The sequence below is a fragment of the Myiozetetes cayanensis genome, unplaced genomic scaffold (assembly GCF_022539395.1).
Source record: "Myiozetetes cayanensis isolate MyiCay16 unplaced genomic scaffold, myiCay2020 scf2-11, whole genome shotgun sequence".
Classification (NCBI taxonomy): Eukaryota; Metazoa; Chordata; class Aves; order Passeriformes; family Tyrannidae; genus Myiozetetes; species Myiozetetes cayanensis.
In genome coordinates, this window is record NW_026087411.1 from 22,197,585 (window position 1) to 22,222,620 (window position 25,036).

Here is a 25,036-nt window from a genome sequence, read left to right on the forward strand (position 1 = left end):
CTTTTTCTTTGAAGTAACGGCACACATATATGTGTATGTGTAATTTTTTTTTTTTACTAGGAGCCCCTGGTGGTCTAGTGGTTAGGGCGCAGCGCTGTCACCACTGAGACCCGGGTTCGATTCCTGGTCAGGGACACTCCCGGGCAGATGGAGCTCGTTAGCCCTTAAAGGCAACCCATCTACGTCCTGAGGACCTCGCTGCCACTGTCCAAGCTCGCTTGGCCCCGGCAGATGAACCTTAGGATTAAAGGGTGGGCTCAGTTCCGCGCACACTGTGTCTCACCTAAAAAAATCCAATGCACAGGCTGGAAGGTGTAAAGACCTTCCCCGGATCTTCGCTTGCGAAGACTGGCCATTATTATTACTTTTTACTAGAAGGGATTCTTCAGAGGCTCAGACTGGAAGACAGACAGTTGGGCTTCTCAAGATCAGTAAAGGGGTATTTTGTTGTGCACATTTCCAAGGACTTGGGTTGTCCATGGGAAGGCCAGGAAATGAGGAATAGGGGTGGGTCTTTGCTATGAGCTCATTCAGCAAAATGCTAAACCACAGCTTCCTAAGCTCTACAGCAGTCACTGACAAAGAATGAATGCTTTGTACGGCTGCTTCCCCATGTGCAATTCCTTTCTGCAGTATAAATTGCCTAATTCAGTAGTTGTCTAATGTCGTTTCTGCAGTCCCTCATTGGATGCATCAGTTTTCAGAATAGTATTCCAAACTGTACATATTTTTTTCCTATTTTAAATCTTGGAATAGTGTATAAAAAAGGCTTCATTTTGCTGTTAGATGTAAAAAAATAAGATGCATCTATCTTTAATCATGGCCTACAAATTGTCCTTTTTCTCCTGCAGGACTTTGGAGCAAAATAACTTCAAGTGTATGCCCAGTGTTGTTTGCATGAGATATGGAAAAAAACCAACCAAACAAAACCAATACCAACATAGAACTCAAGTTTTACCCATGCTGGTAACACTTCACAACACCTCAAGCTGACTGCATAATGATTACTGAGTGCAACTGTCAGATTTAGCCTAGTAATAAAAATAACACAGACAAAAAAACCCGCTCAGGCTTGGAAACACTTACACAAGACGTGTCCTTTTTGTCAAAAAGGTCAGCAGTTTAGTTTTGTTTTGTTTTGTTTTGCTCAAATAGAACATGATGGTATTATTTGGTTGTTTGCATTTTTAAATTTTCAAATTAAATTTATCTGCAATAACAACTTTGTTTTCTTCCTAGAATGGAGGTTGGGATTTAATTTTGTTGATGGCACAGTCGTCTCTGAAGCCTCATTGTCTAGGAAACAGTGGGCTAGCTTTACACATGGTATGGTTAGTATGTGAAAGCAATATATTTTTCAGTCTACATTTACAATTTGAAAAAAATTTTTTTTTTTTTCAGCACAAAAGGCCCTCTAGCATATCTCCTTCTTAAGGTGGTGGTGGTTTTTTCAGCTGCTGCTCTTCCTTAAGAACCCAAGCAGAGTTAAAATCACTTGCACAAGCTATTCTGCACAGTATTATTGTAATAGTTGAAGTAAGCTGAGGAAAACAGCCTGGTCAGGCCAGAGAGGGCTGAAGGAGGTCTGGCAGTGCTTTTCCGTGGCCTGTTCAGGGGTTACAGAAAAGACAGGAGCAGACAGGCACAGCGAACTGTCAAGAGTCCTGAATTGCCACAAGGGATCTTGTAGTTACACAAAGGGCGAACATTCCTCACCCTGGAGCAGTTTCGTAAAGGTGCAGGTTCTGTGGGGCTGTAAAGTCTCTCCCCTGGCTGTTTCTGCAACCGGAGATTGGAGATCTTCGCAGAGTTTTTTTGGAAGTACATAATGATGTTTGTGGCTGCTGGGGAGGGATGAAAGAGAAGGAAGAAAGCTGGAAAAGTTTATCTAAAAAAAGCATGCACAAGAGACTTACCACTACAGGGACAAGACAAAATGTGCCGTTGTTGTCGAGCCCTAAGGGTCTTCACGAGGGTGCTGAGAGGACCTGTGACAGTGTCCCCTCTTCCACCTTTCCCGATTACCCAACTTTAACCAAAAAACAGCCGATAAAGGGAATTAAAACAGTGCGTTTCCAAGGGCGGGGTGGGGGGCGAGTAGTCGTGGGGCTGGTCGGGCTGTGCTGCTCCCCGGTCACAAAATCACAGACTATCCCGAGTTGGAAGGGACCCACAAGGATCCCCAAGTCCAACCCTTAGCCATGCACAGGGCACCCCAAGAATCACACCATGTGCCTGAGAGCACTGCCCAAACTTCTTGAACTCTGTCAGGCTTTGTGCTGTGACCACTTCCCTGGGGAGCCCGTTCCAGTGCTCGACCACCCTCTGGGTGAAGAACCTATTTCTTTTATTCAACGTACAACTTCAGGCCGTTCCTTCGGTTCTCCCGGTCTCGCCATGCCCGGCCCCGGGACGGGCGCAGAAGCCCCGGGGGCAGCCCCTGCCTCTGCCCGCCCCGCACGGTGTGGGTGTCCCGCGGGCCGGCTGGGGATGCGCTGCCAGGGTTAGAAGGGCCCCGCTGTGTGTGTGTATCTGTGTCTCTGTGTGTCTATGTGAGTGTGAGCGGGCGGGCGCGGGGTCTGCACTGTCCGCTGGGGGCGGCGCTCGCTGCAGCGCCGGACCCGCTGCCGGGCGGTCACGGCGGGGGCGGGGAGCGCGACCCCAGCGCCCAGCATGAACCCGCGGCGGGGGCACGGAGGTAGCGGTGCTGCCGAGGTACGAACCCCCGCCCCCGGCAGGTGCAAGGTCCTTTTTCCCCTCCGCCGCCGCCCGCTGCACCGCCTGCCCTTGCGGGGCCGAGTCTCGTCGCGGTCCCGCCCGTGGAGCGCCGAGTGGAGCCCAGCCGAGCCGGCGGGGCGGGGAAGGGTGAGGGAAGGGAGGGGAAGGGAAAGGAAAGGAAAGCAAAGCGTGCCAGGCCCGGCCGCGGGCGCGGGAGAACCGAGGTGAACCCGCGGTCTGCGCCTGCCCGCCCGGCCCGGCGCTCCCGCCTCCCCCGCGCTCACGCCGCCCGCCCCCCTCTCTCCCTCCGCAGGGAGCCGCAGGGCGAGCGGCGCTGCCGCGGGCGGGCCAGCCACCCCCGGGTCCATGAGCCGCCGCCAGCCGCCGCCGCCAGCCGGGACCGCCGCCGCCGGGCCCAGCTCCCCCAGCCCCGCCGCTTCCGCTGCCGCTCCGCCGCCCCGCCGGAGGTGAGTCCCGCGGCCGGGCCGCCGCCGCCCCGCGGGCCCCGGCCCCTGTCAGCCGCGCCGGGGCGGGGGGAGGCCGCCGGCAGCCGCGGGAGCGCCCGCCGCCCTTCTGGGGAGGGGGAGATGGGGGGCTGCTGGGACCCCCTCCCCGGGGGTGTGCGCCCCGCCGGGCAGCGCGGGCTGGGGTCCCCCGGAGCCCGCGGAGGGCAGGCGGCGCTGCCGGAGGGTCGCGCCGCGTCCTTCGCGCCCCCGCCACGAGCGGGGGTCGCTGCCTCCCCGGTGACTCACGGCGGAGGCGGGAGCGGGCTGGGTCCGGGAACGGCGGCCACCCGCGCCTCCCTCTGTCCCTCGCCCCGCTCGGAGAGCGCTACCTGTGTCACCCTTGTTTTCCCTCTCCCTGCAGGACGGTCCCGCGCCCTCCGCTGTGAAGAGCATGGCCGTGACTCTAGAGCAGGCCTGGCGGGTGGGCTATACCTGCCTGAAAGCACTCCTCAGGTTCGCTTTTATGGTCGCCAATAACCTGGTCGCTATTCCGTCCTACGTCTTGTATTTAATTATGCTACAGCCTCTCCGAATGCTGGATAGTAAAAGCTTCTGGTATATCGAAGGAGTGTTATTTAAGTGGCTTTTAGCTATGGTGGCTTCCTGGGGCTGGTGGGCAGGATACACAGGTAAGAATGTGCCATTAATTTAAAATGTACTAATATAACGATGTGAATAGTGTTAAAACTGAGATATTTTCGTATGGAGATGTTCAGGGGAATGCCTGAACATAGTGGATATACACGATGTTTTTCTTTCGGTTTTCTTACACAGATGCATTGTGTTTCTGCGTTGAGATGCTGTGTACTGAAACGTTTTTTTTTTAAACCGTAGCTAGAAACTTAATATGTGTTAAGGGTTTCTAAACCTTTTGTCTTAGTATAAATGAGAAATATGATTTTTCCTAAGTATCTTGATCACTGTATTTTAGTGTTACATGAAAAAGGTATGTCTCTTCAAAAGAGAGTTGATTTGTACTGTGCATGTAGCCGATAGAGCCAAACTTTTCTTTATTAAGTCTGTGCGTCTCTAAGTCATCTTCCCTTAGAACTATCGCGACACAAGGCTAAGAAGTGTTCAGAACAAAGTGTTAAGAGCAAAGTTCATGTTGGAAGAGTAGGTCTTCTATTCTTTGCAACAGCCACTATCTTTTCTGCTGCTTCAGAATGGAAGGAAACAGAAGGAACCTTTCATCTGAGTAGTGATACACAGTATTTCTCAACTGTATGACCCTTCATTTACTGTTAGCAGAGCTAATTACAGTATCTGTAGTGTTTTTTCCCTCTGCATGCTTGATTTGCGGTTATTATTAAACTTGTTTTTGCTCGTTTAGTATTCATAGGCTCATCAAGGTGATGGACTGAACTGAAATATTAAGGAAGGCTCTAGTCTTGCCCTCAATTGCACTGATTTTCATCCTGGCTGCTGCACTTTGTACAAGAAAAACAGCCATCAGTTCTTTGTACGTGCTTAGAAAAGGGAGGAAATTAATTGGCTGAGCGCAAAGTATGAGCAGCCCTCCTAAAATTCTTTCCCTCTCTTCTGCCCAGGCTGCATCTGCAGGTCTTGTCCATGTAACCAAGGAAAAAAAAGGAATGGCAGCACACAGCTCTGGAGTCTGGTCAGACTCCTGATTAGTCAGAAAGTCAGTGTTGACCCAGACGGAGCGCTCTCTTTGTTAGGCAACAAGAGCTGAAGCCTCTGTGATAATATGCCTTTTGGTACCCTGTCGTGTGCCTTTCCGAGATGCACAGAGTTTCTGTGGATGCTCTAGGTGAGCTTACAGTTCTTCTTAAGGAGATGGTGGCAGCAGCAGCAAGCTAGATTCTGGTCTGTCGGGCTAGAACTGTCGCAACGTTGCACTGCTTCAAAATTGCCTTGCCTGGTACAGCTCAAGCTTATCCAGATACGCTGTTTAAAAATCTTTTTATCTGTTTGTATTTGCTCATTAAAAGAAGTCCACATAGTGTTTGCAGTGGCAGGTATATTTGTAAAAGTCTGCTTTATGCCTCAAAGCACAAATGCCTTCCAGAAGGAAGGATTGACTTTTAAGGTGTTGTGTGTTTTATTAATTGGAAATGGGAAAGTTTAGGGGCATAATGGTGATGTTAAAGTCATACAACTTATGGCCCCGAGGATTCACTTTGTATATTGAATGTGCTAGTTAAAATTCAAGCCATTGTCCCATGACACTATGGTTGTCAATTTCTGAAAGCAGTTTCCTCAGGGTAGTTCTACTGCTGACTGCAGAACTGTGTGGTTTCTTTTGCCTATTGCTTGGAAAGTAGTCTTAGCATGATCTGCATATCCTAGAGTCTTCCTGAAGCATCTGTTGATTGGCGTTGCTGATGTATCTTGACTATTTGAAATAATTTGTTTTACAGTCTTGAAATGTCTTAGTACATTTGTTTAAACTATCATTTATGAACAGCTATGCAGAAGTGTTTTATGGGATGGTATATGGGTAAGGAGGCCCTTCTTTTTGCTTTTCACTATAAAGCATGGCTTTTGGGGAGGATTTTAAGCAAATGCTTGTCTGCAGTTTTAGTTTAAATATGTTTTATTTGACCTGAAGACATTATCGTATTTTATAAAGAAAGCTACAAAATAGCAAGAACTGCTTATTTCTTTGTCCTTTCTTTAACCTCATCAGTCCTTGCCACCATGTGCAGTCCCCTCTTTCTTATATAGTATGATATAACTAAATCAGAATTGAAATTCTACTTTATTAGAGTTGGTGTCCAAGACTTGTAGTGGTACATCTGAAAGAGACATTGCTCCAGGGTTCTTCTGTTTTCAATTCCAAAAACTAAGTCAAAGATAGGCTTTGGTATGTTCCATCTTTGCTAAAGCAAATACAAGGTAGTAGGTATGCATGGGTTCATTGAAAAGATTAGAGATTTTTCTTTTGAGTAGCAGAGTAGTTGGTGAGGGGTTTTTTTGTTCTATGTTAAGAGGGTAACCAAGTAAGTAAGTTTATTTGTCTTTTAGTTGGAGGGAGTGTTCTGCTTCAATTGTGTTGAAGGTGTGTTTTATTAGTTTATTTACTTCTTCCTTTTACAAGCTTGGGTCATCTGTTTGGTAAGAAGTGGCATAAACCATTTGTAATTCGTGACTTAAACTCAACCTGCAAAGTAGATTCGGGGCAGACTTTTTTTTACTCCTGTGAGTCTGTATGTAATGTGTAGGAGAGAGCTTGACACCAAATGAAGAAAATATGGTGAGTGCTAGCTTATCCCTCTGGGCTTTGCTGCTGTTGTGTAAGTGTTAGTATATTTTATTGAATGTAGCTGGAAGAGCTGAGGAACACTCATGAACTAGGTCTGCCCTTCTCTTCCTCACCCCTGCATAAACCTGTGGTTTTGTGTTAGGATCATAGAGGATTTGTTACAGAAATTACATGATCTGTGTCCATATTGGCAGCTCTAATCTGTACTTTTTGATAAATGTAGGTGTTTCTGTTTGCAGATGCACTTGATGTTATGTAAAGAGATAGCGTATAACTGGACAAACAAAATAAAGAAAGGAACTGGAAGAGAAATTGTAAAGGTCGCTCTCCTTTCCCTCATCTTTTTCTTCTTAAGATGCAAGTATGAGAGAGAGCTTGGGTATGATTGGTTGCCTTTGATTTTTAAAGGGCAAGTATGATAAATATCTGTGTTGTTCTCTTGAGCTCTGTAGTGCTTCTTATGAAAATGAAAACTGAGTGTCTTTTTATGAAGAATGTTCAGACAGTCTAGCAATATTATTTTGTTTTTATATGATTTCAGAAAGGCCTTCTTATAACTCTTAAGTCTCTTTTTTAAAGGCTTTTTATATAAATGTATTGCTCTCCTAGGAGCTATGCAGTTAGGGCACTCAGAATCTGCATCTGAAAGGCACCTTTGAATAATACTTCTAAATATTTTCCTGCATTTGTTGGAAGATGCATTCTAAAAAAAGCAAACTCAAGAGTGCTTGATCCTTTGTTGGCAAGTACCTTTTTTCTCCTGCACTGTAATTTGTCATTTAATATATGAGTACACCAGATAGCACTAAATAGTGCAGCAAATGTAATGGGAGGGAGATGGAGCAATATCTGTGATGACGAATTCCTGATGACCTTTTGCTCACCTACAAAACTAGTTTTACAGCAACCGTCTTATAGATTTGATCTTCTTTGGTCAAGTAACTATTGCAGACTAAAGTTTAATATCCCTGTACCTAATCAAATTGCCAAAAATAGGACTGCTAGAGAGAAGCTTGCTTTGCTTGATTACACTCAAACTGTTTTGTTGCTTCTCCTGCTGTCTAAATGCAGGAGTTTGTGTGAGCCTGTGATAGCGTCGTTGCAGTATTGCAATTAGGAGTCTCTAGGACAGCAGAGTAATGGGTTAGCAATGCAGTCCTGATACTCACTGTACTGATCTTCTACTTCTCTCTGCTCCACACAGTCCCACTGTAGGGAGCAGTGCTGTGTGCCCAGCCTATGCCTCTGGCTGGGGATAGGGAGGAGCTGGTGGAGGGTGAGTGTCCTCTGCAGCAATGTCAGCTCCTCTGCCTGTCAGAGCACCAGGGGAGAGGAGGTTGCATGTGATCAGCGGGGTTCTGTGTACCTCGGGGAGGGGTTTTTCTTGAGAGTTGTGCTTGGAGTATTTCGCACTACAGCAGTGAGGAGGACACCTTGACCAAACCTTCCGTTTCAACCTCTTAACAACACACACTGTCTTGCAGTAACGTTGGGCAGGTCGGTGGGTTGTGGATTGATGAAAGAGTAATACACCTCTGTTACCACACACAAAAAAGTCTTAATGTTGTGAGTATGTATAGTAGTAGTAGTATAATGATGCAGTACTTAATTAAAAGTAAACTAATCTTATGGTATTCCTATTCAGTGTCAGCCAGGATGGTGATTTTAAAAGAGGGTCTGGTCTGTAAGTATTGTCAGGTTTTGTTGAGTGAAGAGAATTTCCCTTTCTTACTCCTTTGTTATTTTTCCCAAGCAGAGTAAAACTGAGATTTTGATTTTTAGTTTTCCCCCCCTCCTCTCCCCTCAAATGATTTCATTTTTGTTGAATGGTTTATATGTCTGATTAATATGTGACCACTCCATAATTTTTCAGCAGTCATATTTTTCTTTTTCCTTCTAATTCAAAATCTTATTTTCATTTTATCAGCCAACAGCCTCAGCTCCTCTAATCTTCTAAGAATGCAAATATTTTTATCTTCCAGAACTGTAAAAGATACAGGTGGAGTTGCTGTGACAACACTTCCTCCATGCAGACGGCAATCTCTGTCTGCACTGCTTCTCATGACAAGTCGTCCTCTCTCCTCGGGCAGGAAGTGCAGCAGAGGCTGGAGGACAGCAGATGAAATAAAGGAATTTTTTTCCCCAAATAAGGCAGATGATGTTATTTCAGGAGATCTATCTGTGCCTCTAACCCTGAGATTGATTCTGCCCTCCTGAGTTCCTGCAGTGAGGTTTTTCACTGGCAGTATTTTTGGTTTGCGTCTGGTCACTATTGTGAGGACTGAGCAGAGAGAGTCACTGAGGAAACAACTTGTGTTTTTGAGGTCAGGCAGTGTGTGAAATGGAGAAACGAAATTATTCTTGTTTATGATTTCTTTGAATGTGCAAAAATACCTGACGTGACTCAGTACATTTGGGTAGCCATATACCACGCAGAAACTTACTTCATGCTGTGGGTGCGTGTTGAGTTTTTAGGCAATCTCTGACTTAGACGAAGCTTTCTCTGATGTGTAAGTTATGCTGAGATCAAGCAGGAGTCTTTGAATTTATTTTGATGTTTGTAAGAGAAAGTTTATGTGTCATTTGTGAGCTGTCTGGATAAGAAGAGGTCGGAGTTGAAAGAGCTGGGGACATTGGAGCTGTTTCCACCATGGCCTCAGAGCAAAGGCTTATTGTGCCTTTGCGTAAGAGGAGGTAACGAGTGCAGTGAACTTCGAGTCAACTTCTTTGTGCAAGTGATGTGTCTGTAAAGAGTGCTATGCAGTGACCCTTGTCCTTTTTAGTAACATGTGGAATCACATCAGGAAATTCCCATATCTCCTTTTTGGGACGTGAGTTACAGTTACCATACTTCTTTGTAGTTCATCTAGTGTCAGCAATGTGTTAAAAGCACTAAAACTTGTCTGTCATTTATCATTTAACTGTAAAGGATCATTCCGAAAGATTAGGTATTGAAATACTCTCTGAATTTTATTTTCAGAATGCTACTGCCTTCTGGCACAAAACTTAACAGTAAGAGCACACACTGTTGTTTTCGTTGTTTGTTGCTATTTAAGTCCTTTCTGGATTTTTTTTTTTACTTTTTTTTTGTTGTTGTTGTTTGGGTTTTTTTTTTTTTTTTTTGTCCGTTTATTGATTGGTTTGATTTTACTGTTTGGTTTTTTTGTGTGTTTTGGTTTCTTTTTTGTTTGGTTTGGGGTTTTGTTTGGTTTTTTTGTTTGTTTTCTTTTTGGCTTTTAGAGCCTCTGCTCATGTTTCGCTTACTCTGGATAATACAAAAGCTATTGCATGCATACCAAATGTGTCACATCTGCCTAAGGATAGTAAAGATGAAATTACTGATTAATACCTATAGGGAAAGGTGTGATTCTATACTTTTAAGTCCAGGAATGGCTGTGGGATACTTCTGAATTAGCTTATTTGCAAATAAAAGGAAGACAGAGTTTTAGTACTTTGGGGTTCTATTCCTCCTTATGGCTGAGTGTGCTGTTTTTAGTGTGTGTTTTTATCTGTCCTGGTTCTTCTAGACCTTTGTTTTTAGCACATTTATTCATGCTAGTCATCTTACTTCTCCCATTGTTACTGGCTGAGTGCCTGAAAGGATATGACTAAGAATACTTGAGAGGTGTGTCTCTGTTCTCTGTACCTTTTCTTGTTCCTCTTCTTGATGGTAGGCTTTTAAGAACTTCCTGAAGTAATTACAGGAAAGCTTTTGTCCAATTCTGGTTGGAGAAGCAAAGTCTTAGAGGGTTAAATTCTTTGTCCACAAATTCTTTGCAGTGTATGAAGAAGGATTTTTTTTTTCACTTCAACCATGTTATCTTGTGTATATTGGAACATATCAGAGGTGATGCCTTTATGTCAGAGATGCAATTTCTTGTTCTCATTCAACTTAACTGTTCTAAAGCCTAGAAGTCCTAGAGCTTTTCAAGAAAGCTGAAGAAAAAAATTGCAATGTTTAATATGGAGAATACTTATTTTCTCTGACACTTTGTTCTGCAAAATGACTTTTTTTGAAATGAGACTAAAACAGATGAAGAGAATACACCACTTTCCCTTTTTCATTTGGGTTTGTGTGAGGGACAAAGGACCTTAGGTTCTTCCTTGCCAAAAGTTAGTTTGGCAAGGTTTTAAGCTGCTGAAAAATGGAGGAGTTGTGCAACCTTAATTACACAGAGTAGTTAGTAAATCCTTTACAGGATATAATCTTAGTGGTGTAACTTTCCAATGTGAACTGAGCCAAACTACAGCTCCAAGATATGTAATCTGCTCATGTTTGTTACAGTGGGATATGAACTCTGATGCTTAAGGTGACACGTCAATGCGTGATTGTGTAGGCATGTAATTGCACTGCTGTTGCAGTCAGCACAGTTGAGATAATAGTCCAGCCACTTGTATTTGCAGCGACTGATAAAGAAGGCTAATACCTAAAAATGTTCTGTGACACTAATGGGGAATTCTGCATACGGGACTGTTCCGGTTTTTTTCCTCTCCCCCCACAAGCATTCAAGCAGAGGGTGCCACTGAAGAAAGCCAGTCCCAGCCTTTCAGACTCATCCTACCACCATTGCTGCGGTTTTATTGGCCAGATATTTAATGATAGTATGGTGTTCTGGATCACAGTCCTGATCCACGCTAAAACTACCCACCCCCTTTTTTGCTGGGTTACTTAGAAAACACAGTTCCTAACCCAGTTCACTTTGTGGGTGTGGTGAAAGAAGGTAGGTACAAATGGCAAAGGGAAAGAGGAAGGAAATGCATCTTTTAGTGACAGTACCAGCTTTAATGTATTTTTTGAATTACTGCTTATGGTCCAAATTCAAGAGAGCAGTCCTGTGGAGGATAGGGCTTTTGTATGTGAATAAAATGTCAGTGAAGTAGACTTCTTCATCTTTTCTTAGTATTTAGTTAACTGGTTAATATTTATACTGGAAAAGAGCCTTCTACCAAGTTGCTGTAGAGAAAAAAGCTCAGCTTAGTATGTATTAGTATATACTAATACAGAATGAAGTTCAGGGTGAGAACAAAGGACTGTGGTAAACTGAAGACTAGTTGACAAAGAAAAAAAAAACCCAGTTCATTTGATGAAAGCGTAGCAGTGGGGTTCATGTGAAGTCCTGTATGTGTACTATTTGAGTTTATCAGCCACAGAGACAAATACAAAGAACTTCAAAAGTACTTAAGCTGTATGAATAGCCAACAAAATGCAGAAGTTGTTTATTGTTGAACAATAAAAAGCAATAAACACTTAAGTAAAGTAGCAGTTTAGGAAGAGAGGAGATCATGGTGGAGAGCTTAGGGAAAGTTTTTTCTCAGTGCACAACTATACCTTCTGTTATACAGTACGTAAAGATCAGGAGGGAGAATAATACTAAAAAATATCAGTGATTCACCTTCACACTTCAGTGGGTTTTGGTTTTTCTAAAGCTGTTGAAGAATTAAGAAGGGTCTCTAAGAGGGTCATCAGCTTCATTAGTGCAGGCTGAAATCAAATCAGAACCATTTTGTTCACATTCAAATCAGAACCATTTCATTGAAGCAGAACTGAACTGGACAACTCAGTGATTCTATTTGCTGGTCAGAATGAAGTAGAAGAGATGCAATCTCCTTGCCTCTGTGTAAAGAAGGGGATTTTTTGTGTCCCCATTGGAAGGTAGAAAGTTGGGAGTCTGAGATTTAATAAGACAGCAGTGCCTAGAGTTTTTGTTTGTTTGTTAATTTTTTAAAAATACTTTCATTATGTCATTTTACAGATACTTTACAAGATAATACAAATGGTGTTACTACTTTTGATTCATGCAATGTAATCTGAAAACTTCTTGTTTAACTGTTCCAGTTTTAAAAGGTATTGTCCCTGTTTAAAGAGTTTAATAGTTTATAGCTTAGAGATTCACCTCAATTGTGTGATTTAAGTAATAGAGTAGAGAAAAGAGTACTAATTTTATTACTGTTTCTCACTTATGTAGAACTAAAAATAGAAATGGTGTTCTGAAAGCAAGGGCCAGAGCTGCTGCTGGCTGGGAGGACATGGTATGAGTACTTGTGGATGTGGGTTTTTTTTCGTGGCAAAAAGGAGTATTTTGACTGTTTGTGTTTTTTTTTTTTTAATTTGGTTTGTTTTCTGCATCCGGAAGTTACAAGCATATGGAGTTTCTGTGGAAGTCCATAGTGTCTGTTTTTGCTTGGCAGAACTGGGAGAGAAAAAAACCCCATCAACATTAAGAACACGTACTTTTAATTTAAGCGTCAGTTGTGTTTGAGTGTGGTGTTTAGGGTGGGCCATTGAACACCATTTGATGTAATTTTGTGACTTGGGTATTTGATTACCTTATGTAGATAAATGTGACCACGTTTTAAGTATCGTTTCCCAGTGGGATTAAGCTGCTTGTTTAACAGCTATTCTTTCTCTCGCCTCTCCCACACTTCTGATTTGCTTCCTTGCAAATCTGTCTGCAATTGATCAGATGGTTCAGATTTCAAGCCCAACGGTGTTCTCCTGAGTTTTGTTAAAATTGACAGCTGAGCGGAGAAGAGACCCAAGTTTGTGCCTCAGCTGAGGGTAGCACAGGATACAGACTCAGACACTGTGTATCTTGTTTGACATCTGCTGCTTGCTCAACCAGTGCATCAGTGATTTAGAGTTGACCATAGTGCCAGCATCTCTTGTCCCTCCTGTTAGACAAGAAGTTTCTGGGAAACCAGGCTTTTCTTACTTCTGCTTCTGGAGCAATGCATTAGTCTGGCAGTGACAGATGGTGCATGAAGCTGCATCCTTTCCTGTAAAAAATGTTTAGCCCACCTTGCTTATCATAGCCTTTTAGATCCAAGGGGCATATGTAGAAAATTGTTTAGTCTTAGTATTGAGAAAAAAGGCTAAGTGATAAAAAGAACTTAAAATATTGAGTTTTTAATACTTTCTACTCTGTATATTAAACTGGAGTTGATAAGTTAGTAGCTTCCTAAAAGAAGGACTGAAAGGACATCAACTTGACTGAAACTCCATCCTGGTTTTGGCTGGGATCCTGTTAATTTCCCTCTTAAAACCACAACAAACTCTCAAGAAAGAGCAATGATGCTCAGATTACTCTAGGCAGATCAGAGTGAAAATTGTTTATGAATCTGACCCAGGGACACTTAGAAACATGAGGGTCAAGGTGTATTTGAGTATATTTGGGGAGACCTGGGAGAAAGCTATGGTGTGGGTGGTAAATGAGAGTCTGCCAGGAAGTGTTCTGTACCACTGTGTAGCACACTTGAGGGCATTACCTTAGAAATGTGGCCTCTTGAGTTTTGTACCTGAACCCATTCCGTTTTGATATGCATAAATATATATAGATGGCCTGGCAAATCTTCAACTCTGATAACTGCCAGTTTCCTTTCCAAATGCATTTTTCTTTCTCATCCATTTTTATTTCCTGTGGTTGTCTCTGGCGTAAAATTCAATTGTTGCTCCTGTCAACAGCATTACTTGGAAATAAATACAACCGTAGCCCGTGTATGTACTAATACAGAATGAAGAACCTATGAAGTTCAGTTTACATCTGTAAAAATGCTTTCAGATGCAGGTATGGTTAATAAAAATGTCTGTTAAACCTCTTGCATGTAGTGGATTATGTGAAAACAAACAGATGAATATTTTTTTGTATTTGAAATTCTTGTATTTGTATCATCAAACCTAATACTTTGGTCCTATAAACTAGTAACAGAGGAAGGGAACGTGACAACAGCAAAGGCCTTTGCCCAGGAAATTCCATTGTCTTGGTTAACACATCTTGAAACACTCAAGATCATTTGATGCCTACCTCAGGCTGTTGGAGTTTGATGAGATTTCTACAGGCTGGAGAAGCACTTTTGTTCCTCACCTATTTCAAAGGGAGAAAATACTGAAGTGTACCTCTTTTTTCCTTTCTTACTTACAGTCTCTGCAAATGTTTTAACAGCCTAGTGAACTTTTAAAAGCTAGAATGCAGAGCTGAGTTCATGTAGCCACAAGTGGTGTCACTGCATCACTGCAGGGATGCAAAGGGTTATTTGGGTGGCTGCTGTGGGAAATAACTGTGGTGGGTGGCCTCCTCCCTCCTTTTCCAGTCCCATTACCACCCTTTCCTGATACTTTGCAAAAACCATGTGCTAAATCTGTGTGTCTAGTCTCTCACTGGGTTTTACTTTGGGGCAGAGGTTCTTTGAGGAAAGCAGGAGGATTTGGTTGCATAGGTAGAATTTGATGTTTGAACATCAAAAGCTTGACCAAAGCTCTTACTCCATGGGAGTGCTAGACTTCTGTTGTCTGAATAAATAATATTTTTTTTGCCTAGTTTTATTTTTGTGTGAAGAAAAAGAGATTTGTAAGACTTCCAGCAGGAGCTTCAGGATTCAGCCCATTTATAGCCACAGATCATAATAAATTGCATGTAAAGTGGTTACAGTGCCTACTGCTGCCCACAGACTTCAGAGTATTCACATTCATCATTTAATTGTAAAGTAGAATTTTGAGTCATAATATCTTCTTTCATTTGTGGCACACCATATTTGTATTTGAAATGGAGAGGCCCATTTGCAGAGTCTTCCACAACTCTGTTGTTCAACCCCTTTATGGATACTCTCCAGAGAAACTACTTTGCACTGAAGTACTGTTTTTAATTGAAGTACTCTGAAGTCTGTTCTTGTTCTATTTTTAGTCCCCAACATTGGTCTGCTGCCATTTTTCTGTTAGTTCCCAGTGTGTAGAAAAATTTTTTGATTTGAGCTGTGGATTTTTTTTTGAATTTGAGGAGTGAGAGCAGAGAGAGGAAGAGAGGCCCCAATTACTGCCTTTGAAGCAGCATGTTTCACAATTGGAGCCTGGGTATTTAATTGAAAGGTGCACTGAATATTAGTCTGTGGACTGAGGATGAAGGGTAGGTATTGGAATCATCCATTCAGAATGTTTTAATACATTTGTTCATATAGAGTCTGACCCTTTTATGTTAGCAAAAAGTACTACTGAAATTCCCAGTAGTGATTGTCAGCCACAAATCCAAGGGTTTTTTTTACAGTTGTCAGCAGGTGTAAGAGGATTATTTGTTTTGTAATAGTAACAGATGCCAGAGAGCTACACTTTTTTTTTTTTTTTTTAATTAGGAACAATAAACTTTCTGCTGCTGCTTTGAGGTACATCAGCTAGAACAATATAATGAGGAGGCTGTTTCTTCCTGCTAATTACTTAATTTGTGATAGCCTGAGTGTGCCATTAAGGCATCACTTCTGATTTTATGATGATGGATTTCTGCTTGCTGTCAACCTGAAACCTGGCAACACACTTAATTCTTTAAAGTCACTGAACTGGTATAGGATAACTTGGGGTAAATTTAATAAGAGGCTTTGTTGTTTTGAATCATTGCTTGTGTCATACCAGCAAAAGCAATACTTAAGTTCCCAACTAGAACTTACTGTGGCCTCTTGTTTTAATAATGGGATTTGCATAAACAGAAACATAAAACTAAATATAGGATTTTGCTGTTATATTTATTTGCATCATTAGCTTTTAATTGGTTTTTGATTAAGTTATTTAATGAAATTTGTGGTGACTGAACATCATTTTCCCCCAGCCTTTATAAAATCCATTATTTGAACAAAATTAACGTAGTACCTAAAAAGTCAAAGGGACAATGTTTTCACAGTTCTTGTTCATGTTATAGCTTCCTTGTTTTAAAGGCTGGTATTTGTAGCACGGATGAGAAGTTTTATAATGTCCTTGAAACCTGATGGTGGAAGCATTTAAAGCTTCTTTTAAAAGGTTTGTCCTTCTGCTTTCTTGCATCAGCATCCAGTTATTTTTTTATTCTTTGCAGGCCTTTCATTATTCAGTTTTCCCCTCCACACTGCTACTTTAAAATGTCCAATGAGTTGGTCCTGTTTTGTGGTTTAGGGCAATGCTGTCCTGCTGGAACTGGAAAGTGGTGCAGAGGTATGTGGGTGGAGAAGAGAGTAATGCTGCAGCTCGTGATTAGTAGTCAGTTTTATTGCTTGAGGATAATTGATTTTTAAATTACACTACATCTGCAGTCTCGGTGTTCTTACGATCATTCAGGTGCTCAGTCGTTCTGTTTTTTCTGTCCAGACTTGACTAAGTTGAAGAGGTTTAGATGTTCAGTGTCCTTCAGGTGGAGGCAAGCTCAGAGTCAGTTCTGAGGCCACTGTAGGGAGGCAACAAATAAATGCACAGAATGGCCTTTTGCCTTTCCCATATTGGCTTTTTAACTGAGATAATCTGAAAGTAAAGGGTTTTCCAAGTACATCCGGCACTACTTTTATGTGGTGATTATTTGTACGGTACCATGAGCTGGGCTGAAAAACATCACCTGTAAACCAAGACATCATCAACAGCATGTTGTAGTAACTTAGGCAGGAGCTGAGGAATGTTATAAGGTAACTGCAAGGTATCTGAACTTTCTTTGAGTAAACAGAAGATAATGATCAGATATGGGAAATAGGGGTAGTCTTACCACATTTAGAATCCTAATGCCCAGTAATAATAGTATTGTTGGTTTTCTTGCCTTGAACTTTAAGCCAGTGATTAAAGTCATAAAGTTTGCTTCTGTTAGGAGGAAAAATAGATGAAGGTCTGGTTAGGGTTTTTTTTTTTAATCACTATGACTTATTTAAAGGGTATATGAAAAGTCATGTTTTTCTAAGCCCTTGGATTTGAGTACTTGGAGAAGAGTTTCCTTGCTCAGTAGTGTAATTATTTTTTTTGTAACCTAGCATATGTTTTGAAAAGCAAAGCCTTAGTTCTTAACTGTAGTCAGTCTGACAGCTTTTCTTGGTATGCACCCTTTTGGCTGTAACCCTTGCCTGTGCCCTGTCCTGGTGGTGCAGTTCTAGAGCTGAGTAGCTGAATGCTTGGAGTCTGATCAGGCCTTTTCACCTCACCATGCTGTTTATTTAGGGTTTGTATGTAAGGAGAGATGAATGCAAAGTCTCACTTGGAGTTTCAGACAAGTTCCACATCTTGTCTAAAGAAAAAGTAGTATTTCCTCACTTCCAGTCCTATTACAGTTTTCTGGTTATTGTATTTGATAACCCTCAAGGCACTTCAGAGATTTTAATGAGGACCAGAAACCCCTTGATTAGTTACCTCTGTAGCTACTATGTAACTGTACTAGAATAGTGTGTTTTATCAGTTTCCTGTGAGAAATTGCTCTCCCTCTTCATGCAATCCAGTGCTGATTTTCTCGTTCTGTATGTGTTTTACCTCAAAGAACCTCTTGGGTAGTGCTCTGAAAAGTTTGTGGTCCCAAATTATGCAGTAGCTTAAGACTCGCAGTTAAAAACGTGAATGAAACTTCAAGTAATGTTGGTTTATTGATGGCCAGCCTCTCCAGTCCCTTATAGAGTAGATAATAACTAATTTAGGCTGAGTTCTTCTGCTGTCCCCAGAAAGTCTTGATATGGCATGGCCTTGGGATATTAGTTGGAAGATTACTGCGTATGTCGTATTATTTCTGCAGCTATGTTTTTTGGGGGAAAACATCTGAAAATCTTCAAGCTGTCCTGGTTTTCTGGAAATTATATGGGAAGCGTGCAATCTGCAAATCTTAAAAGAAGAGGAAATGGCCATCTCTTCCTGGACAGGTTCATTGCTATATACCAACAGTTACTTGCTCTTTAAAGCCCTACTGTCAACTGGGTTGTCTTGGGAATCTAGATCAAGTGAGAGCAGAATTTTCTGTATGGCTAAAACTGTGGCTCTCCAAATACCTCACATTAATTTTTTCTTCCTAAAGAGTAAACCAGCAATTTTTGCAGAACTTTGTTGTGATAGAGCTTGCTCCATCTTGAGTAACAATTAAAATTCTGTACAGTCTTTGTCAGGAGTTGGTTTTGGGCAACTCAACAGTTATCAGTGCATATACTTAAGTCTTTGTAATAAATTCCTTTAAGTCTTATGTATTGGTGCCCAGAAGCTACAAGGACTCAAATCTGTCCACTTTAAAGGCAAAAAAATCTGGTGTGGATTGCATCCCCTTATTTACCTATCTGTGATAATAGATTATTCTTTTCTTTCTTTCTTTATAGCCTTCAGACTCTGGTCATGTCTTATTTTCTTGAAACAGCATTACAAATTTTCCCCAGTTATTTATTTAAAGGCTTCCTTCTGCCTTGTGGATGCATTTTTTTTCAGTGAGTTTCATTTGTCCAGTTTTCCCATTATCCATATTGTTCTGGGCTACATAGTGCAGACTCTTTCTCTCATATAAAGAAGAAAGTTTGATTTCTAACAAAATTCTGTGATGTTGCAGTGTGCATCTCTGCATAAGCAGCTGAACAACTGAATGGAAACTGTGGGAATGCTGCATTCCTGTACACTGACTTGCTGATTGTTAGTTTTGGCCAGTTTGCACCAGGCAAACCAGTTTACATCAGGATTCTCAGAGTTAACAGCTGAGGCTTTGAAAGTGATAGTTCTCTGTCTGGAGGAAACAGGCCTGTGATTTCACAAGCCATTTGCTTTGCATAGACCGTTACCCTAATGGGATTTTTCACACAGTTGGTTTGGATATACTGTTTTTTGGTGTTTATTACACAATCTGAAAAGTACTCCTTTACTTAGAGCCACAAACCTGGGTGTATTCTCTGGGCATTGCCTGTCCTGGAACCTGACTAAGAAGATCTGCATTTGTCCCATACCTGTTAGATTTTTAAGGCTCTATGATGTGGTAAAGTGTACTTTTTGAGCCACCTTAACAGTTCTGGGAGGTGAAGTACCTTATGAATGACTCTTTTTTGGCATCAAGGGGAATTTCACATCTGGAAAGACAAGCAACAGGATCAAATTAGTAATGCATACCATTGCCAGTGACTCAAAAGGAAACTGTAGTAATATGTATTGTATTGTAGTTTTTGATATTGCCTCTGGGTAGTTTCTGCTATCTAGTCAGTTGATTCTGCAAAGACAGCTCAGGTTATTGCTGCAATGTAGTACTTTAATTGTGAGGGATGGAGGGTGTGCTTTCAGACTGCTTTCTTACAGAGAAAATACTTTCTTTAATTTGCTTTCCCCAAACAAATATGAAGCCCACTAAAAATCAGACAACCGTCACCCTGTCCCTGCCTAAATAGTGGCTCCGTAGTCTCTGTGACACATGGCAACGAAATTTTTATAACAAGGATATTTATCTTATGTACTTAGTCTTAGAAAGAAAAGGAGGAGAGTGGAGGGTCGCACATTTTTAACGTGCTCTAAACATATTCTTTAAATGAACAGCAACTTTGTTTCAAAAAGAAATTCATAGCAATTTCAAAGGTAACCTGAGTGCCTCGTACTGGTTACGCTTTGCTTGTCGGGCAAACCAGACTTGCCCAGCAGGTCTTCCAGCATAGCAACCCACAGTTCTATAAGGATTCATCCTAGTCCAACTGGTGCCTGCTGCCCCATCCTGCTGTCTTCTGATAGCTCTGATTGTGCTGGCTTGCCCCTTGTTTATTTTTTACTAGCACAGATGGTCACGTGATGTTGCAGTGACGTTTCTGGTTCTCAAGTATAAGAACAACTTAGGTAAATATTTTAGATAAATATCTGAGATAAAGATAGTAGGGGAAATAACTGAGGCCTTCACCCTTCACACGTTGGGGTGTTTTTTTTGTTTAGTTGTTATTATTCTAGGCTTTAAGTTTTATGTTTAGGTAGGTGTCAGTAGCTGTGTCTGCGTGTTAAATAGTAATTTGAATGTCTTGGTGTTTGAGTAACTAAAAGTAGCTGTTTACTCACATCACGTGTGACATGCAGACAAAACAGTTTCAATAGGGGAATTTAGTTTGCCACAGTATTTGATAATATAGCTGAAGATACAGATAAAGGCATAAATTAAGAAATTCATATCTTCAGATGAAGATATCAAGACTAGCAGTGAACACAATGGCTTATTCTGGCAAAAATACGTTGTTGCCTCAAGTTTCTGGTGTTGGTTACAGGTCCTGTTTTTGTGCCTGAGTTTGATGATCCCAGATGAATCATACTCTCCTTCTTTCATATTAAGGTTTGAATTATCCTTCAGATCTATGTCTTTGCTGCAGTTATGCAGCAGAAAAACAGAAAAACCCTGCCAGTTTATATTTGCAGCATGTGTTTGTGATTGTAAAGTGTTCCTTTTCATGCTGCAGGATGAAATTGTAGGTTTTGTTGCAGTTGAACATATCCACTAAGAAAGAAGTCTGTTAACACTGTGCTTTTCCTCCTGGTATCAGGCTGTCAGAATTGTTTAGGTTGGAAGGGACTTCTGAGGATCATATAGTTGAATCCTGTGCTCAAAGCAAAGTCAGTTAGAGCAGGTTGCCCAGTTTCATGTCCTGTCAGGGTTTGAAGAGCTCCGAGGATGGACACTTCACAACCTGGAAAAATTATAAGTAAAAATATTTGGTTTTTTTTCCTTTTTACCTTGTGTTGAAGTGGGATATCTTGTATTTTTATTTACCCCTATTACCTCTCAAACTGTCAGTGGATACTACAGGGGAGAGTGTGGCTAAGTCATCTTTACTGCTCTCTCTGCACCCCCATCAGGTACTGATACATGGGTATGATTCTTGCCTCGAAGCCTTTTCTTCTCCGGGCTGAAGAGTCCCAGCTCCCTCAGCCTCTGCTTGTATGAAAGATGCTCTGGTCCCTTACGCATCTCAGTGGCCCTTTGTTGGACTGTTGTGGTTTAACCCCAGCCAGCAACCAAATACATCACAGCTGCTTGGTCACTGCCCCATCAATGGGATCAGGGAGAGAGCCAAAAGTTTAAGAGCTGAAAAACTCATCTGTGTAGATAAAGGCAGTTTAATAGGGAAAGCAAGAGCTGCACACACAAGCAGAGGAAAACAAGGAACTCTTTCACCCCTTCCCCTGTGCAGGCAGGTATTCAGCCATCCCCAGGAAAACAGAGCTCCATCATGGTTAGCGGTTACTTGGGAAGACCCTCAGCATCACTCCGAACATCTCCTTTCTTCCTTCTTTTATATACTGAGCATGAAGTCATATGGTATTTTCTGATTTGAATCCCAGAGGGAATGAGTTCTCCAGCTCATGCAACAGATGCAAATTTCTTGTGAGATACCAGAAGTTTTTAAAGGAAAAATAAAGACAAAAGTGCCATAGCACTTTTACTGAATTGTTCTTGTATGTTGGTGTTTGCTGAGTCAGACCCTGTTTGTCATCTCTGTTCCTGCTTGCTTAGTTGCACAGCAGTAGTGATGGGGCAGATGAGTATGAGTCAAGTACTGTAGTAACCTGCTGGGTTCAAGTTATTAAAAATACAGAGACTCAGCCAACTGTTATTTTCCTGAAAGGGTGATAAGGGTAACAATAATAGCAAGCTTTGTATTTGTAGCATTTTTTCATTACCCAGCTGCACTGGTATGGTTTTTCATTGGAGAAAATGAACTCCTTCCTGCTCTTACTGCTCCTCTGTGGTACTTGACCTTTTACAAAGAAACGTGCTTGAAATGTTGCAGTGGTGTTGTATTCCAAAACTCCTGTTTTCAAAGTAACTTTTCTTTTTAATTCTAGAAAAGCCAGTCTGTTTTTCATAAAGCAGTCATACAGATAGAATTTTCTTGATAGAATGTGTTTTGCATTGTAACCATAGTTAAATCATTGCAGTTTCAGTGTACAGTAAACTGAAAAGGACTTCTAAGATATCAACTTATGCAAATTTGATGTTGGACTACCTTGTTGTTAAGAGTAAGCATCAGTGTTACAGGTGAAACCCCAAACATTTGATTCTTGTGTTTTAAACCAGTGGAAAAGTATTATGTGGATTTAGTATATAAAGTCACGTGCTTGAGTGGTGAGAATCCATCTTCACTTATAAAAATTATTCTTGTAAATAAAGAAGCTGAAGTACAGGACCCACAGCCTTGTCTGACAAGAAGGGTCTACTTAGGCAAGTGCTGACCTCTTTGTGTTGAGGGATTGACTCTGGTGTTTCCATCATTGTCTCTGACCTTGGGGTTGAATCACGAAGTGCAGACTGGTAACAAAAAAATTGTATGTCTTGGTTCTTCTTCTTAAAGTTTTCAAATCCATGCAATCTGTTTGAGGACCAATAAAACATGAGTGGACCAAAACTCCATGGGATATTTTTTTCATGCAAATGGTCTTGTGACTTATGATTGTTGTTTCTTTCCTTGTAAAATTGTGCAGTCTTAGTAAGCTGCAAATCTTGTCTTTGCTCTGTGTAACAACTTAGGTGAGATCCTTCTGTCCTGAGTTTCTTTGATGTTTGTTTTACAAAAATGTTTCTTTGCTTCTCTCATTTATGACATTACAGCTTTTTGGTCATCCCCAGCGTTCAAAAACTTTTAACTGGGAACAGGCAGAAGTTCATCCTTGGCGTACATACCTTTTTTGATGTATGGTCATCTTAAATACAGTCCTGTAAACTTTGTCTTTCTTTGCTGTTGAAAATAAACATTTTTGAACACAGGTTACCATTGTTTCTTTCCACACTGTAACTAGGATAGACCAAAATGGTACAGGATGTCAGCTTTACATATAAGCTGAAGTGATAACAGTTAACCTGAAGTATATTTACTGCTGGCTCACATTCTTGTGTCTTTTTAGGATCTTGGTGACAGTGTGCTTCTAACTAGGTGATTTTTGTGTGCATACTTTAAAACCTGTCAGTATCAGTTTTAACTTTCAGGCCTGACCTTCTGATTTGCAGTATCCCTTAATAATATTTGCTTGTTGTTAAAAACCCCAAAACACAACAAACAAACAAAACTAACAAAACCAACAACAACAGAATTGCAAGACTGCCCTACTGTTTTGCTTCTCCTTCTTCTAGGCTTCAAACAAACTAATTTTTTTTTCTGGTCATTATAACCTCCGCAGCATGTGAGGTATTAGAGCATTAGGATATTAGTTCATGAATGCATTGATGTTCCCCTGGGTGGTTAATGTATTTTATCTGTCATTGGGGAGGAATGTACTGTACAACCTGCTCCTTCTGCGAGTGGTCTGACTCATGAGCGTGAGGTACTTCAAAAGGATTTCAGCGCTCTGTCTCCTTCTTCAGACTTGCAGTTGCTTTTCTAAGAATAGAAGCAGCAAAACAGACAGCGGAGTTCCTTCTCAGCTGCTACAGTTTGTGACCAGTATAGTCGTGAAAGCTGGCATCAATCACAATCTTCATGTCTCACAGTTCCCATTTACCTGTGTGGCTAAGAACACTGTCTTGTACTACTTCTTGGAACTATTCCTTAAATATCTACTGTGATTGTAGCTTGTATATTCTGACAGATTCTGTTAATTTTAAGAGTTTTCTTAGCATATAAACCGCTAGCCCAACATAATTGCCAAGAGCTGAAGCTCTTGAAATGCTTTTGCCAGTAGTGAGGCTGGTGGAAGAGGTTTGCTTCCCTGAAGGTGAGCTTAGGTTTTGCTGATTATTGATTCTCATTCACATATGGGTAAAAGGAGCCCTCTTTTCAGCCACAAGCATCATCTCTTGTGCCAGTGAATTATGGAACTCAAGTAAACTGTACTCATGAGGTTTTCAATGTGCACTCCAGGAAAATTAAGTCAGTCTTCAAAAGCAGTCATTACTAGAGCCTGTTTCCAAAAGGAATTGCTGTACTTTAGGAAGAACGGGATTCTTGGGTTGGTTAGAAAGGTGACAGAGCTTGGGCATTTCTGTTGTAATTGTTTCCTGTTTTTAACACCTCTAACTGTTGGTTAATTGAATTAAGAGTGTGGGCTAACTTAAGGAACAAATACTGTGACTGCTAAAGTCCTCTTCTGCACAAAGCAGATCTGACTGTAAACTGCAGAAAGAGAGGGTGAAAACTAAGAAAAATAGGATTGAAAGCAAAAGAAAATAGTGTTGTTTCCTACAGTGAAGTGTAGAGGTGTGCAAAATGGTTTGCTGCAGAAAAATGAAGATGGTGATTGGGACATCTTAAACCCAGTCTTGATTTATTAACATTATTATGTATTAATATTATTTATGTACTGGAGGAACAATCTCCCTTTATTTACAGGCTTCCCTTCCCAGGCTGCTGCTTCTACCCTGACTTTTCTATTATAAGTGTTTTTCGTGATGGAAATAAAAGGATAAAATTTTCAGTGCAGGTCAGTTCATCATCATAAAAGTCTGAATCAAGTTATCTGTAAAAGATGCTCTTTTTGATATCAAAATCTTGTTTGAAGCTACATGTTTATTATTGATATAATAACCTAAAGATATGTATATTACAATAGCATTGAAGTGGACAATACTTTTGTGAGGAAGGGCACATTCTTTAATAGCACAAGGATAGCACATTAAGTGAAGCTGTGTTTAATGAGATACGATATTGTATGTATGTTCTTCCCTTCCTTTTCTGTGCTGTGCTTTTAATCATCATCTGTCTTGTATGTACTTAGAGACAAGATATGAAGTTTTCCTTGGCAGTATGAATTTTGGAAGGAATGGTTGGGATAGGAAGAGCTATTTTTCTCTTTTCAGTAGTACGTGTCTGATTTTATACAGGTGTTTTTAAATACCTTCTAGAGTACATGCTTAAGAAATGTAAAAAAACTGTAAAATGTAACTGTATACAATTTTGCTTAGTCTGT

The 25,036-nt window shown here is 41.2% G+C and overlaps 1 protein-coding gene across 1 annotated transcript in view; it reads left to right on the plus strand.

The window, feature by feature from the left end:
• The first annotated feature begins 3,029 nt into the window (after positions 1-3,029).
• The window catches only part of LPGAT1 (lysophosphatidylglycerol acyltransferase 1), a 66,782-nt gene continuing 44,775 nt past the window's right edge, over positions 3,030-25,036 (plus strand). Inside the window, exons 1-2 of the mRNA XM_050314386.1 lie at positions 3,030-3,185; positions 3,586-3,853. Coding sequence (XP_050170343.1) covers positions 3,616-3,853 — 238 coding nt within the window. The 5' untranslated portion in view covers positions 3,030-3,185; positions 3,586-3,615. The remainder of the gene's footprint in view (positions 3,186-3,585; positions 3,854-25,036) is intronic.